The 15651-nt window shown below is 34.9% G+C and overlaps 1 protein-coding gene across 2 annotated transcripts in view; it reads left to right on the top strand.

Annotated features, from left to right (window-relative positions):
- The window catches only part of ANGPT2 (angiopoietin 2), a 40842-nt gene that overhangs the window by 12539 nt on the left and 12652 nt on the right, over positions 1 to 15651 (top strand). The window contains exons 2-4 of one of the 2 annotated variants that reach the window (XM_056488351.1): positions 10507 to 10662; positions 12668 to 12789; positions 14366 to 14598. In XM_056488351.1, coding sequence (XP_056344326.1) covers positions 10507 to 10662; positions 12668 to 12789; positions 14366 to 14598 — 511 coding nt within the window. The remainder of the gene's footprint in view (positions 1 to 10506; positions 10663 to 12667; positions 12790 to 14365; positions 14599 to 15651) is intronic. The other variant, XM_056488352.1, reaches the window with a different exon arrangement.

The raw sequence follows: 15651 nt of genomic DNA, 5'->3' as shown, positions 1-15651 counted from the left end.
AGTGATGACTTTCCATCACCACCTGAGTGCTTGGGGGTAGCAGAGACAAAGAGGAAATTTTGGAAGCAGTGGATGGAAAGACCTGTCTTCCTGTTTCTGTTCCAAAAGCCTAAACTGTCTGCTTTTAGATGGATAATTCCAGCTATTGAGATAAAAAGAAAAGTATTTTAAATCAAGATTACATAATTTAATTTTTTTTTCTGCATCATATGCTACATTTTGTTTCTGCAATATGCTGCCTATATCTTCTGATCTTGCTTCCAAATATTTGTGTTTGTCCACTTTTGACACAGTAGCTTCCTGTTTTATCTTTCAAGCATGGAATTCCTCAGAAGCTTTTGCACCAAAGCCTCTTAACTGGGCTGTGAACAGCACAGAGAAATAAATAAGTGGCACTTGACAAGAACATATAAGGATGCGAATTTTTTTAACGAAGCAGAGGTGACCACCTGAGCTTCTCTTTTTTAAGGCAGCCTTTAGTGCTTTCTGTAGTCATATTTAAGTCTAGATTGGTTTTTGAATCCTGCTTCTCCTGCCCAGTGTTTTGGAAACCTTCAGGAAGTTCTCTGACAGGTTTGGTTCAGCAAGTGAGGAATTTTGAAGCTGGTGATGTAAATGTAGCAGTTCTCCAGACACCTCACCTCCCCAGTCCATCTAGCATATCAATTGAAACAGTAATGAGAAAGATGCAGCACACCTTATAAAAAGAGATACAGTACTTGAGCACAAATTACTTTCTTTTCCCCCCTTCAAAATCAGTGAATGGGTTCTTGGTAAAGAAATCAGCAGCAGACATGTTCTTCCCAATGTCTTGAGCATTCAAAATTTGTCAGGTCTTCAGCAAAAATGACTGATTGTCACTTGGTAGCATCATTGAGACTTCTACAAGCAAAAGATCTCAAAAAAGCTCAATAAACTGTAATTAGATGCCAGTGTGTTGCAAAGCTTAAGAACTACTAAAAATGCTTTCAGTTTCCTTAACCTGTGAAAGATGCTCTGTGAGCACAGCTTTGAAACTGGAGACACCCAGTTTTATAGCTTACAAAAGGGACTAATTGTGTACTGTAGCTTCCTAACTAGTTTGATCCTTGAACTCCAAATCATTCTTCCTTCTGGTTGGAAATGGAATGCAAGATGACTGCTTCCCTAGAAAGCAATGCTGAGAATGAACTGTAAATATCTAGCTCTTTTTCACTTCCCCAGTTACAAGTTTTGAAAAGTGGAATTTGCTTCATATTCGTCAAAAACTTGAACTTTGATTTGCTTCACCACATCATGAGCTATTCTCTAAAATAGACTGTCCCATTGAATGAGAAGTTCATAAAAAACCACTTGATATTGTAAGTTGAGATAAAAAAGATAAATGGCTTTAACCATGACCAATACATTTGCTAAATATTTTGTAAAGTTTATGAGGCTACATAGACAATGTTTTTCATGAAAAATGTCACCAGCCTATCTGACAGTAAGTTTATTTCAGCTGCCTATTACTCAGTGGAATGGAAAAAATACACAAATGAGAAAGGATTATTAGATTTGGGATAGGAAATGTTTATTCAGATGTCATCTTTGTAGGGCAGAATCTCACCCTTACACTGGTCTGGTAAAGTCCTGATTCCCTGATCGTAGCATGCAAGTCCAAAATCTGATTGTAAACATGTAGACTTGTCTCCAGAAAGTTTGAATATTCAATTTGAGAAATTATAGCCCAATGCCATGAGCTAGTATTTAAAATTTAAATATTGATTAGCAGTATTTCCTACACTGTTTATAAATCTGGAATCCTAATTTTGAGGAGTTTGGTGGCTAATTTTGAGTATTGGTGGCTTGTTGCATATAATGAAAAATATTTATATGCATTTCAGTGAATGGCAGAAGCATCACTGGTTTCTTGTCTTCCTGGCTTCAGTGCTACTGATCTTCGGCAAAATGCCATTCATGACTCACACTATTTATTTATTTATTCTTTATTTTTAGACTAATGGGAACTTTATGAATTCCTTCCCTGATTTTTAAGAGAAATACCACTTAGCTATGATCCAGAAAAATGGTGATTTAGAATCTTAAATTATTGCCTTAATGAACAGCCTTAACTCTTAACGAGTATGAATAATCACCAAATAATTGATTTTAATTTTGAAGATACTCTTGTAATTTTTTTTTTTTTTTTTTATTATTTACTTACCTATATAGAAATTCACGCTGGTAAGCAGATTGTCAAGTTGGCTATTTAATTTCCATTAACAGCATTTTTTAAAAAATAATATTTTTCATTTGCAATTCAATGTACAAGTCCCCAGAAATGCACTATAGAAAGTACATGCATCATATATAGTACAAAGAACCCATGTCATCCTCCAAATGACAGAACACACATGCAGGTAGGAAAGCACTAGTGTGGTGTTACATGTACAAAATAAACTCAGTGTCCTGAATGGTGGGAGCTCAACTCTGCGACAGCTTTTGGGAGTGTTTCAGCTGTCAAAGTCTTTTCCCTTTGCCTGTGTGCTCATTTGTCTTTTCTTCATCATCACTCAGATTGTAACATTCATAATTACTTCAAAACATACAGTAGAAAGTGCAGTCACAATGTAATAACTTTTAGAATTAGGTTCCAAATACTTCCATTCAAGAGCACAGATTGAAAGTCACTCTTTATAAATATTTGCACAGAAAATGAAGACATTTCATACAGTTTGTTTCATGTTGTATTAATGAAAATTTAGCTGGTAAGCTTTCATTTAGTGCACAAATGTCCCCACCAGAACCATCTGCATGTCATTTATTTTAAAGTTTGTGTTTACTATTTTAAGAGTTAGCATTTAAACCTTTCATATTTTATTACACAATTTTAGCTTGAATATTTTCCAGTAAATCACAGCTCACTTCCAGATAGTATTCATTTATGATGTTACTTTCACCTTTTGTTTGTTGACAGGAAAATGAGATAAGAGAAAAATCTTAGCTGGAGGTCTGGACAGGCAGACATATTTGATGGAGCATGTAAGAATCTAAGAGTGTAGAGACATCTCAAGCATTCCCATATACATTCCCAAGAGATTTTTTTCCCTCCCTTGAGAAACAACTCATAGACCATTGGGACTTCCTGCTCTGTGAAGGGGAAAAAAAAAAAAAAAAAAAAAAAAGTAAGGAAAAAAAAAAAGGGACAATTTAAAATGTCTCTTTATCAGACATAGTTGCACCTTATTTCTGCAGTGTACTGTTTTTTTCCAAAAGTTACAAGCTCCTAACATTGATAATTTATTTTCAGAAAACATGGAGAAATAAATTAGTTTATTAAAAGCTGATTTAAAATAGCTTAAGTTCTGATTGATGGGGATTGATGCAATGCCCTTAAAAATGTGTTCCCTAAGGTCTGCAAGATAAATGACTCTTGGAAAGGGTAGTGATTCTTCTATTTCCATTCTGACTTTAAGCAGTGGCAACATGGACAGACTGAAAATAAGTATGAAAAGCTATTTTAAAGAGAAAAAACTGTCTGCAAAATTGAAATTTTGTCAGTATTTTGCCCTCCTAACACCAATGCATTAATGTGATGTGAAAATACAAATACAAGCACACATGGAGTGCCTACCAGTGTGGTTACATACATGCAACTTAGGAAGCATGGGTAGCATATATATGTCAGTAAAATACTACATATTGCTTACATGAACTGCTGTGATGAAATTGAGGGAGTGTTTTCTTTTTTAAAGAGTACCTTGCATTTCACTGTTATCCATATCCAGTAGGATCCAAGGTAGCTCATACCAAAGCCCTCCTAATGTACAGGCTTCAATTATACTACAAATAAACAATTTAAATATTTAGTATTTTAACTGAAAATTAAGTCTGTTAAAATAGTATTTGAAAAAAACCTATAATTTTGTCTTTATATTAAAAAATGTATATGTAAACGAGAAATGTAGGGATTTTGTGGCATAAAAGGATAGCCTTTTACAATCAGAAAACTGCACATTGGCAAAGCACTTAAAAAAATTTCCAAATTATGGGCTAAATTCTACTTCAGGTGACTCATGAAGAAATCAGATGTGGCCACAATCCAAAGAACACTGCCACTCTGAAAAAAGGGCAGGGCAACAAAGACCAAGCATTACTAGGTTAAAGATACCTCAAGGCATCTGGAATACAACAAGCAGGAAGGTCTCATCTATACTCTGAAAAAGTATTCCCAAAGGAACTAATGAGACTCAGCAGTTTCCTTATTTTGGCCTGTTACTAAAACAAAGCAAATCTGATTATGGATGCTTAAGTACATTGTCCATCTTGCTTGCTTTTGTGTGTATAATGAACATCTTGGTAAATAAAGCACCAGGATGATGACCACAGGTATTGGAAGAGCTGATTAAACTCAAGTGGTTTAAATTTGCAAAGATAAGTATTGGATAAAGCCCATGACATTTTTATTAGGAATGTGAGAAGAACCATAATGCAAAGCTTTTGACAGCTTAATATATGTGTCACATGTCACTCCTTTGCCGTAGGGAGCACCCAAAATTCCTCAATTCCTTTGATCAAAGAAGAGTGGCAAAAGCCAAAAGTGTCCAAAAGAAAAATGCTCACAAAGCTTTATTAACAGATGGCACACTTGGCATGGACCTATGTTTGCCCCCATAAAGAGAAACGAGATAGGAGAGGGAAGGGGATCACCAGTTCTGGGTCCTGATCAGCCAACAGGGTGTCCAAGGTCCTGGTGGTGCCACCTGAGCTTTGTATGGATACTGTTTTATAGGTGAATTTCCCTACCCTGGGATTAGGTTTCTCACTCTTCATGTAAATAAGTGAGCAGGTGCAGTCCATTCTTCTGGCCCTTTCTGGAAATGGGTTGAGGGTCTTTGAGGGTCTTTTGATGGTCTTAATTCCCCTCTACTGGACTGACCCTCAGCTGACAGTTCATGCCTAATTCCTGACCCACTCCTGCCCATCCGCTGTCCTCTATGACACCAACCAGAACAGGGAAGTGGGTTCCAGAAAGGTCCTGTCCTACTTTGACATCCCTCTTTCTAGCCACATCCTCTTCTTACTTGCCCACTTGAATAGCCATCAGCATTTGAGGCATAACAACACATTAACTCCTTACTGCCCAGACTTCTACCATTTGTCAAACTCTGTAGCCTCAACACATATTTAAAACATGCCTAGCTGTAAATGTATTTTTTGTTGCTTGGTTTTCTACTGGATCTAGTCCATTTTTGTAAATACAAAATGAAAGTTAGAGGAAAATCACTAAATATGTGTCATTAGTCTTGCAGTTTTCTCAGTATCTATTCTGTATCTATAGATGACTAAGCATGCAGTATGTGTTGTAACACAATGTGTTCACACAGGACACAGCACTGTATGGAGGCTCATGATTAACATTACTTCTTGCTGAAAATAAATGTTAGAGTTGACAGACTCAGACTATAAACATTAAGAAAATCACCAAACTTTATTTGGAAAGCCTGCTCCAATAACTGACAAATTCTATAAAATAGAACAAGCTTCCAGTACTATTTGTACTATTTATATGGGGTAGCATTTGGCAAAGGAGGGCTGTGTGTATTCATGGAGCATAAATGCTGCCAGGAACATGACTGTTTAATTAGTATAGATTAAACATTTGGCAGCAAAGAACAAATGCAAGACATCATTCATAACTTAAAATGGAAAAAATGGTAAGTCTATAAAATGCACAAATAAGTTGCTGTTCTGATATGGACACAAACTGTACAATCAGGAAGGCTGAGTATTGATAACCCTTCATAATGGATTAATACTATCTCTGCCAATGGTTAGAAAACATACTTCTTTTAGTGCATACTCTACATGTTATCTTTCCTTCTTTTGCCAATTTAAAGCTTGTTTAATAAAAAAAGCATTGGCTATAAAAGCAATGTCTTGGAATGTGCTCCAATATTACTGACCTGTCCTTGTTTTTTTGGCAACTTAGCTGAAGTATTTTCGCCAAATTTTATGATTTTATATTATTTGAAGTAATAAAGCATGATGCAGTCCCAAAGTGATGACCTTAGAGAATTTTTTCTCTCTAAAAATGCATCACTGTAACTCTATAACAAATCTTAAGCCGTAAAAGTATTTCAATTTTCCCAGCTGTTTTTGCAATTTAAGCATATTTTGTGACATGTTTTTTCCCATCTGTGCTTTCATTTTTATATTTTCTTTGTTCAAGAATATGTGCCAGCCAAATTCTTACACAAAAAGATAGAATGTTTACTAAAAAATCCCAACAAGAATCACTGAAATGCTGTCAACTAATCAGTCCTTCTTTCAAATATTCCCTCTCCCTTGTATTGCCTTTACCATAGGATTCATTGATTGACTTCCTCAAAAGCAAAATCTCTGAAAGAAGATGCATCACTAGTAGTCAGCTATTAGGTTTTAACATTATTTTGTTCAAAATAACAATAATGTAATCATGGTTAACAAAATTCTTATAATATTCAAATATTATTTGAATTAAAAAGTGATTAAACCACAACTAGCACCATGTCAAGGGAGAAATCTGGCAAATAATCCTGGTTTCACCTTCCAAATTTGAGCAAGATATTGAAGACAGATATGCTGTTCAGACTACCAGGCCTCCTGACTGATGGGGACTGAGGCATTCATTCCTATGTCCTTCCCTCTTTCAAACCTCTTTTTTTACCCAAGCTATTCTTCCCCCTTCAGAAACTCTGAGTGTGCTACTGCTTACAAAGAAAGGAGGCTCCTTGGCAGGAGCCGATGAATAGAGCCCTACAAAGAAATGTGCCACAAAGAGCTGCAGTCCTGCAAAATGGCAGCTAATCCTCAGGATTGTCAGTGGAGCTCAGTGTGGCTGTGGGAACTGGAGCTCTGTAAAAAAAGTTCTTCCACCACCCTCTCAGTGAAACCCAAGGGCTTCCTTGCCAGGGGTATGCAGTGGGAACATGTTCTGCTGTCACTAAGGTCAGTGGGAGATGGTGGGGCATTTTGGATGAAAGTCATTCTTTTATTCCTCTTTGAAGAAAGATGAAAATAAGCACAACTAAGAAAAAGTTAGGACATTGTAGTTGCAAAAAGTGCTACTTTCTACAGTTTTGCACTATATGATGATGAGAGAGAGGGGATATAAGAAGAGAGGGATCAGTGCATATCTTATTTCAGGTCAGAAAAAGAGATTTTATGATGTGTACGTGCAGAGAATGTACAAAAGTGGGAGAGGATTACTGAATATGAAGGAAAAAACTGAAGGGTTTTATGTAATATGTTTTGTAGGATTTTTTAGGAAAAAATCCCACAAGAAGCTCCAAAGCCACTTAATAGGTCATTATAATTTTGATGCTTCATGTTGCTCCAAATTAGAATAAATGAGTCAGATAATGAAACTGGCTTTAAATCTTAAATCCCTTTTGGTGTTCACATTTCATGCTTTCAAGTAAGCACAGATACTGTATTCCCTAAGTTACATATTTAATATTTTAAGTTGAAAAACAGATGTGAAGACAAACTTAAAACTGGAGTCATGAGAATACTTCTGTGATTTAGAAATCCCCACATAAACGAGAAATTATTTGAAAGAGATCAGATACTTGGAGATATGCTTACACTTACAGATATTCAAATAAGAGAAATTATGAAAATGCAGATCTGTGTGCCCAAACAAAAGTGCTTTCCAAGGTTACAAGTACAGTGACAAGGGGTATAGAAATCTGGCAGCCAGAACCACCACATGCCTTAAATTGTAATCACGGGCTTTGCATCCTGTATTCAGAGCAACCTTACATCTGTGTGTTTGAACTGGGCAATTGCCTAAGCCTACCATCTAATGTTTACCTTACCTTTAAGCCCAGAATTAACTCATTTTCTAGTAGTGTGTTTTGGAATAACTCAGTGATAACAATTTCAAAGAAGTCATGCAGTTCTGTAATCCTATATGCAGAGATGACTTTGCTCAGATTCTCATTCTGCTCTCTCTTTGGTGAACAAAGAACCTTGAAGGATGAAGTTAAATATCAACACTTATTTCATGAAAGAATCAAAGCTCATGAACAATTGTTCTTTGTTGATCTGTTTATTACTGTCTTCCTTTTTATATTGGGCCTTTTTTTACTAAATTAAAGATGATGCAGTATTTTCAACACTTTGAGTCTGTCAGGTGAAGCCATATCCTTATTTTGATAAAGGCATTTCTGTACTTAACTGTGATACTGAGGCAAATAAATGCATTTAGAGATCTCACTTTGTAGTCTTTTAACAGAGCTGCATTTGAGCAAGGTTTTTTTCAATGTTATCTCGAATGATATCCAGTCTACTGGATTCAGTTGCCTAAGTTAATTTGGACTCATAAATCATTTAATTCCCAGATGTCTTGCCTTTTCAGAGGGACACTTGTTAGTTTTTCATCTCAGTCTTCATCTCACTGCAGTGAAAAATTACTTACTTTTATCTATATAAAAGTCTTCAGAATTTTGCAAATGTCCTTTGACTATGGTGCACCATATACCAATCTGTGTTGCTTTTTAAAATAAATTATCACTATACTCTGACTCATAGTCTAATATTCATAGTCTAATGATCAAGGACCAAAGATACTATTGCTACTCAAAAGGCACTGATCATTGTCCAGCATAAAAGATGAAGCTGACCTAAAAGATGTCACCAAAGAATTAAAAAAATTCCAACATGTTTGGTCAGATTAGATTTGCTTTTGAAAATGAGGAATAACTTGGAGCAAAAGGTAACACTTAAGAATCAATCCTGTGTATAGGGAACAACTCCTATTACCATAGCATGATGGCAATTGAAGATACCCATGTTAAATTTTCTGCCAAACCCCAGTGGATCATATGCTTACTTCCAGTATTCAGAATGATCATTATGCAGAGAGCATGTAAAGGCTGCCTAAAGGCTGGTTTTAAATTTTTGTGGTACACTTGAGAAGTAAGTATGTTTATGGAGTAGAACAGTAGATGTGGGTCAAAGCTTATGCCAGGTCAGAAATCTCCCTGTTGTGAATTGCTGTTCACCAGCTGCAGGGAGAGACTGGAGTGAACAAACAAATCCTGCTCTGACAGTTTGGTCACACTGGGCATCAAGAAATAATGGTCACTTCAAACATGAGAGTATGCTACCAGTTTTAGAGGTTTTGATTTCTTAATATATCCTGTTTTTTCATTTGCCACTTTTAAAACACAGCTGTGAAGTAAGAAAAAATTAACCAGTCCTTGCTCAAGTAATATTTAAGAGGGAAACCTTAAATATTCAAAGCTGATAGATCTGCCCATCTTTAGCTGTGGAATGGTTATATCTGAAGAGTGGTTTATAGAATATTAAATCACAAGATACTTTTTCCTCACTGATATGGAAAGTAGCCATAAAATAAAGTTCAAAGTCTCTCCTTACTACAAGCCATCATTCATAGAATAAGACTATCAAAATATTTTTTTTTTAAAAATCAAGACATCAACCTGTTCTACGATTTCACTTAGATTAGGAATTGTTGATGTATTACCATTTGTGCTTAATGACACTAGCTATTTTTTATTAGTTAGTATCCTCTTTGTAGGTAGAGCATGAAGCTCAAAATTTATGGTTCTCTTGATAGAACAGTGTTGGAGTGAAGTAGAAGTTTGATTCTAGAAATTTCCTCATTCAATGGAAAAAAATGAAATCTTGTGGCCTGGTCTTTTATGAATTCAAACATAAGCAATGACACAAAGAAATATGAAATATTTGCAATTAGTGACAAGAAATAAAGAAGTGTGAAGAAAAGTCAGACTGCTTTTTCATAATCCAGACAGGTAGAAAGAAAGATTTATGCAAAAGGCTTCTTTAATTTTCTCCTTCCTACTTATTTTCTCCTCACTTTCCTTGACAGCAGGATACTCTGTTATAAAATGACTATTAAAAAAACCTTCAGAGTCAATTATTTCAGAGTCAAGTATTTTAAACAACCTTAATATGCCTTCCTTAATATTAAACATTTAAAGTATTTAAAGGTTTTTCTACTGTTTTGTGTCTTTATTTGAAATCCCCTGATAAAAATGCACACATAACAGTGTTAAATGACATCTGACCTCTTCTCTGACTTCTAGTCATGTGATGAAAAATGCTGTAAAAATAGTTAAGTGTAAATACAGGAAGATGACTAAACTCCTAAACTTTTATCTTCTAAAAAATTCCCATCGCTGCCAAAGCTGGTGAAGCTTCTCTGATGGTTACAGTGGTGGGAGCACTAGGGCAGAAAGGCTTCCAAGTGCCCACAAGCACTTTCATCACTGTACCTACTACCAACCTCCTGCAAATCTCTGTCCCTGCCTTTGGAAAACGAGTGGCCACACATTCCTTGTCACATTTGGTCTTCCTCTCACAGAGCTTAATGTTGGGAAATTAACAAAAATACATAATAGACAAGGACAAGGACCAAATTTGTTTAGCAAGGCTGCCAGCAGGCTTGCTGTACTACCCCCTTTCCAACATTTAAAGAATGCAACTATCTTCTCTCTTTCCTTTCCCATGTAGCTTGAGAATTACATCCAAGACAGTATGAAGAAAGAAATGGTAGAGATCCAGCAAACTGCAGTGCAGAACCAGACTGCAGTAATGATTGAAATAGGCACAAACTTGCTAAATCAAACAGCTGAACAGACGCGCAAATTAACAGATGTTGAAGCACAAGTAAGTAATGAATTTCAACCTCAAAATGCTTCTGCTTCCCAAATACTACAGCTATACATTTAACAATTTACTGTTACATACTTTTGTTCAACAATTAGAAGTCAATAGTTATGACCCACAGTTCTACCCAACTTAAGGAAACATTAGTATTTGGTAATAAATAGTCCCAAGCCCAGTGCTGTCACTTGAGTGATTTTCATTACAGTAGCATTTTAAGTAAGTCTAGAAAGACAATTGCTAAATTAATCTTTAAAGAGAATGTATTTAAAACTACTGTGCTATATCCAGGCATCAGTTGGGTCCTAGTGTGCTTTATACAGCCCTCTCATTACTAATCATAACTAAACATGTCTCTTCAAACTCTCTATGTTCCATTTACCAGCTTAATTGTTTTTTAAAACCAAATCTTTCCTTTTTTATTTTTTTAAACTTTTCAAGAGAAGTATGCTTTTTAATTAATGTTTTCACAGATAACTGTAAGTGGGATAAGAGTTCATTTCCAGCACAATGCACTGTATTATGGTTAACAAAGGGATCCATAAACAAATCTAAGATTAATCTAGAAAAAAGAAATTAGGAGGCTGCTAGAAAAGTATATTCACGCAGAAGTAAACTTGTCGACTAAACATTTGTTAACTTCAAACAAAAACAAATGGGTTTTAACTGAAAAGCATTAAGTACAATAAGATGTTCTGTTAAACAGAATGCATATATAAGTAGAAGGACAAGTCCAATTCATGTAGAGTGATATGTATTTGTAGTTTTGCAGACATGGTGGGGAGATGCAGATCTATCATTGCCAAAACAAATAATAGATATATCATGTAACAGATAATATTTCATATAATATAAAAGGTAAAAATCCTTGTTAGACATTCTGTAGAATTCACCCAATGAATTAAATTAAATCAAGACTTTTGTGAATTCTTTGATAAACTTATAATTCATAGCTCATAGGCATACTGAGTTCAACTTCCATTGTATTATTCAGGAGCCTAATATTTTGCACATGTTGAAAGAATGTATTTAATAATTTACAGTAATGTCTTTATGGAAATTACTCAATTATTTTCTGCTTAGAGGAACAAAATCATCACTGTAACTTTCCTTCTCTGCTTGAAATTACTGGTGGCTGAGTTAAAGGCTTAATTAGCAACACAAGGAAATTAACCAAACAATTGCTCTCTCAAGGACACTTACTTTTGGCAATAGTTTTCAATTACACTTAAGTGTGAAATCATGTCCTGAATGACTGTTTAACATAAAGGACATGAGTAATCAATTCTTCCTGCCAAGGAAAGCCAAATTCTGTTGAATTAAAAAAGCTATTCTAAAACAATTAGAAAATATTTCTAGAAAACTTGCCTCAAAGTAATGCAATACAAACCGTAGAGTATCTTACGTGTTTCCTAGCATCTGAATTTCTTCATTTAAAGATACAAATAAATTGTAAACAAAGCATGTAAAAAAGGTAATACTAAAATGCCAAGAATGAATCGACTAAAGTGTGGTTCACATGATAAACACTTCAAAATATAATTTGGGATTGAATAAAATAGCTAGGAGAGAACAAGCAAGTGATTTCAGGACTGTGCCAAGATTTCAGCGAGTGAGAGACTTACTTTCAACACCAGATGGGGAAAACAATTCAACTGATTCTTTGAGCCACAACCATAGTAGCTCCAGAAATGAAATAAGAATTTAACAGAGGGGAAGGTATAACTACAAAGCTAAAGTACACAGTAACTCTCATCAGAAACATAGCATAGTACTGAAATATTCCCAATTATATACCATAGTATAATAACAAAATTAGTGCAACTCAGTGTATTCTTCTTCATTCTGATTCTATGAACATTTGTGCCTAAATTAGGTGTTGAAAAATATTTTTTTAATTCTAGATGTACATAGACATTTGCATGATTTCACAACAAAATTACAATTTATTTAAAAGAAATATATTTTAAAAGAAGTATTCTTTTTATTATTATTTTTTTTTTTTTAGGTATTAAACCAGACAACCCGACTTGAACTTCAGCTTTTGGAACACTCTCTTTCAACAAACAAACTAGAAAGACAGATTTCAGATCAGACCAATGAGATAACTAAATTACAAGAAAAAAACAGGTAAGTTTGCACAGCCCAATAAAATGCTATTCCATGAAGTAGCCTTCTAATAGTTTTAGAAACAAACATACTCAAGTAGGAAAATAACAGTTTGTAAACAAGCTCTCCAAACTGATGACAAAATGTTACCTACACTCATTACCAAGGTCATGTATTCCTTAAAGCCTAGGAGATCCATGCAGGCTTATTCTTGTACTCTTTTTATATATTGTTCTTCATGATCTAAAGTTCTCATTTATATGAGGAACTTAGGGCTAAAATGAAACAAAACTTAAGTTGTACCTCTTTTATATTCTTTAGACTTAGCCTTCAAACTAATTGAGTGTAACCACATCTCCAAAATTATATTTCCATGTAGTACACAGCTATCCTAATGACTAACCAGGTCATTGCTACAATATTTATCTAATGTAGTGAGAAAAATAAAGCACTAATCATATTCAATGCTCCTTAAGAGTCAATGTTTTGAAACTGACCAGTAGCCAGCTATTCCTCCTGTCCTTTTCTGTACTTGGCTGTGGTCCAAAGGCTCATACCTTTCTTCAGCTAGTTTCATTTCCATATCACCACGGCCTTATTTTACTTTTGGCAATAAATAGTTTACAGAGGAATCTAAAAGCAACAATAACAGTAAGTTTTCTCCTTCAAAGCAATGTTCTTCAATGAGAACCATATGTGCAAAGTGCTTTTTCTTTGAAAGAATTAGCTTAAGAAACCCAGGAGACATGTTTTGACATTTTTGTTCATTACTCTACTACATTTATATATGTTCCCTAAAGGTTTTATCTACCAACTTAAGAAAAACAAGCATCCTTATCAAATGGAAAGCAAAGGAAATACTAATTTTTAAAACGTCACGTTTTTTGGTGTCGAACTCAGCAGACTTTAGACTGCCCTTGTAACATCCACATAAAGCACAAAAGCATTGTTTCTCACCTAACAAAATACAATCTGCATTGAACTAATCTGCTTGAAACCTAATTATATAAAAGGTTCAGGATTTTTTGTTTCAGTAACAGCAGTGGAATTTACATGAACTTCTCTCTTCTGGTTTTGCATCTTTTAGTATCAGCTTTCTCAGACTGTGTATCAGAACAATTAGCAGTGAAATAATGTTCCCAGCCAGTTCTCTAATAGCTCCAAAACTGGAGAAGGCTAACCCATCTTCAAGTAACTTTTTGCATGTTTCCCTGTTAAGTATGTATTTTGTTATAAGATATGTGAAATGTTCAGAATGACATCTTTAAATAAGTTTCATCTTTTAATAGGATAAACCCATGAAAACTGAGTCACTTTATCTTTCCTTTCAGAATGTTGAATTATCAAACATGCTATTATTACAATTTTAAAGCCTGCAATACACACCATAGTAGATAATGTTGTTTATTAGTGCACTTATATAATAAATTAAAGCATATGTATCAAACTAATCTTTCATTTAGTTGTCTACTGCTTGCATAGCATCAGAGAATGAAGTTGAGTGTTTATGAAGAAAGAAACTTATACAATATGCTTGATTCTCTTGACATCAGCTCAAAATTGTTTCTGGAGAGCCTAATTGTAATCTTTTATTTAGCTTTTTAGAAAAAAGAGTTCTTGAGATGGAAGACAAGCACATGCTTCAGCTGAAGTCAATAAAAGATGAAAAAGATCAGCTTCAAGTCCTAGTAGCCAGACAGAATTCTATTATAGAAGAACTAGAAAAACAGTTAGTTACAGCTACAGTAAACAACTCAGTTCTGCAAAAGCAGCAACATGATCTGATGGAGACGGTTCATAGCTTGCTTACTATGATATCAACACCAAACTGTAAGTTAACGCAGACATGCTTATACAATTTCAGTGCTATTTCTTAATTTGTGTATATTGGTACCTGTAGTCTTACAACTAGTTCTAACACAGTTCTGCTTCAAAAAAAGCCTGTATTTTTTGCCTTAAATACTGCATCTGAGTTAATTAACCTACTTTTTAGGGGGTGGGAGAAACAACCACATTTATGTGATTTCTTTTCAACATTTTGTTTATCTTCTCTGGTTTATCTTCTTAACCAATTCTCCAGTGGTTCAACAAAATACAGAGATGCCAAGTACCATTCATCTCACGTGGCATTCACATGTGAGGCAGTATACACTCCCTTGACCATATATTTAGGTGACACTGCATATTGTAGGCCTGCAGCTTTTCTTCTTGGCTTACAGAGATTGTTTCTGCCACCTCACATTGCTTTATGCACATGGAGTTTATCAAAGAAAGGACAAATTATAGTGGCTACCAAAGGCAAAGGAATAAGCACAGGCATAGTTTTTAGCCCCCAAAACCAGAAATCACCAGGCCAGTGCCACAAATACTCTCACAAGTCCTTCACCAGGGTATCCTTGGTCATCCTAAAAATCCTTCAGTCTAGCAAACTTCATAGGCAATAATCCCACCCCTAAATGCCTGACAATCCTGCAACAAATCATAGCCACCAAGCATAGCATCCAGATTTATGCAGATTCACGTGCTCCATAAGAAAACCCACAAACCATAAACTGAAAGTTTTGGCTACACAGGATTTAAACATTCCCTGCCTTGAATTTCATGTCTGATTGAAATTGGACAGATTAAGAAGCTCTTCTAAAATACTGTAGAATCTGGCACAGTTGCCTGTAAAGTTCTCAGGTCTGAAAATACAAAAGCATACAGAACCCCTAAAGACAGGATTTAAAATCAAATACTGGGAAAAAATGTTAAAAGTTGTCATTAGAACTTGAAAGACAGTATAGGTGGTCTATGATACATTAGTGTAGGTGGATCACAGAAAAGAAAAAGGGTGTTTGGAAGTCCTTGCTTTTAGTATTGTCCTACATGTTGTTATCATAA

The sequence above is a fragment of the Oenanthe melanoleuca genome, chromosome 3, assembly GCF_029582105.1.
Source record: "Oenanthe melanoleuca isolate GR-GAL-2019-014 chromosome 3, OMel1.0, whole genome shotgun sequence".
Taxonomy (NCBI): domain Eukaryota; kingdom Metazoa; phylum Chordata; class Aves; order Passeriformes; family Muscicapidae; genus Oenanthe; species Oenanthe melanoleuca.
Note: the sequence above shows the minus strand (reverse complement) of the source record. Positions and strands in the feature narration are given on the sequence as shown.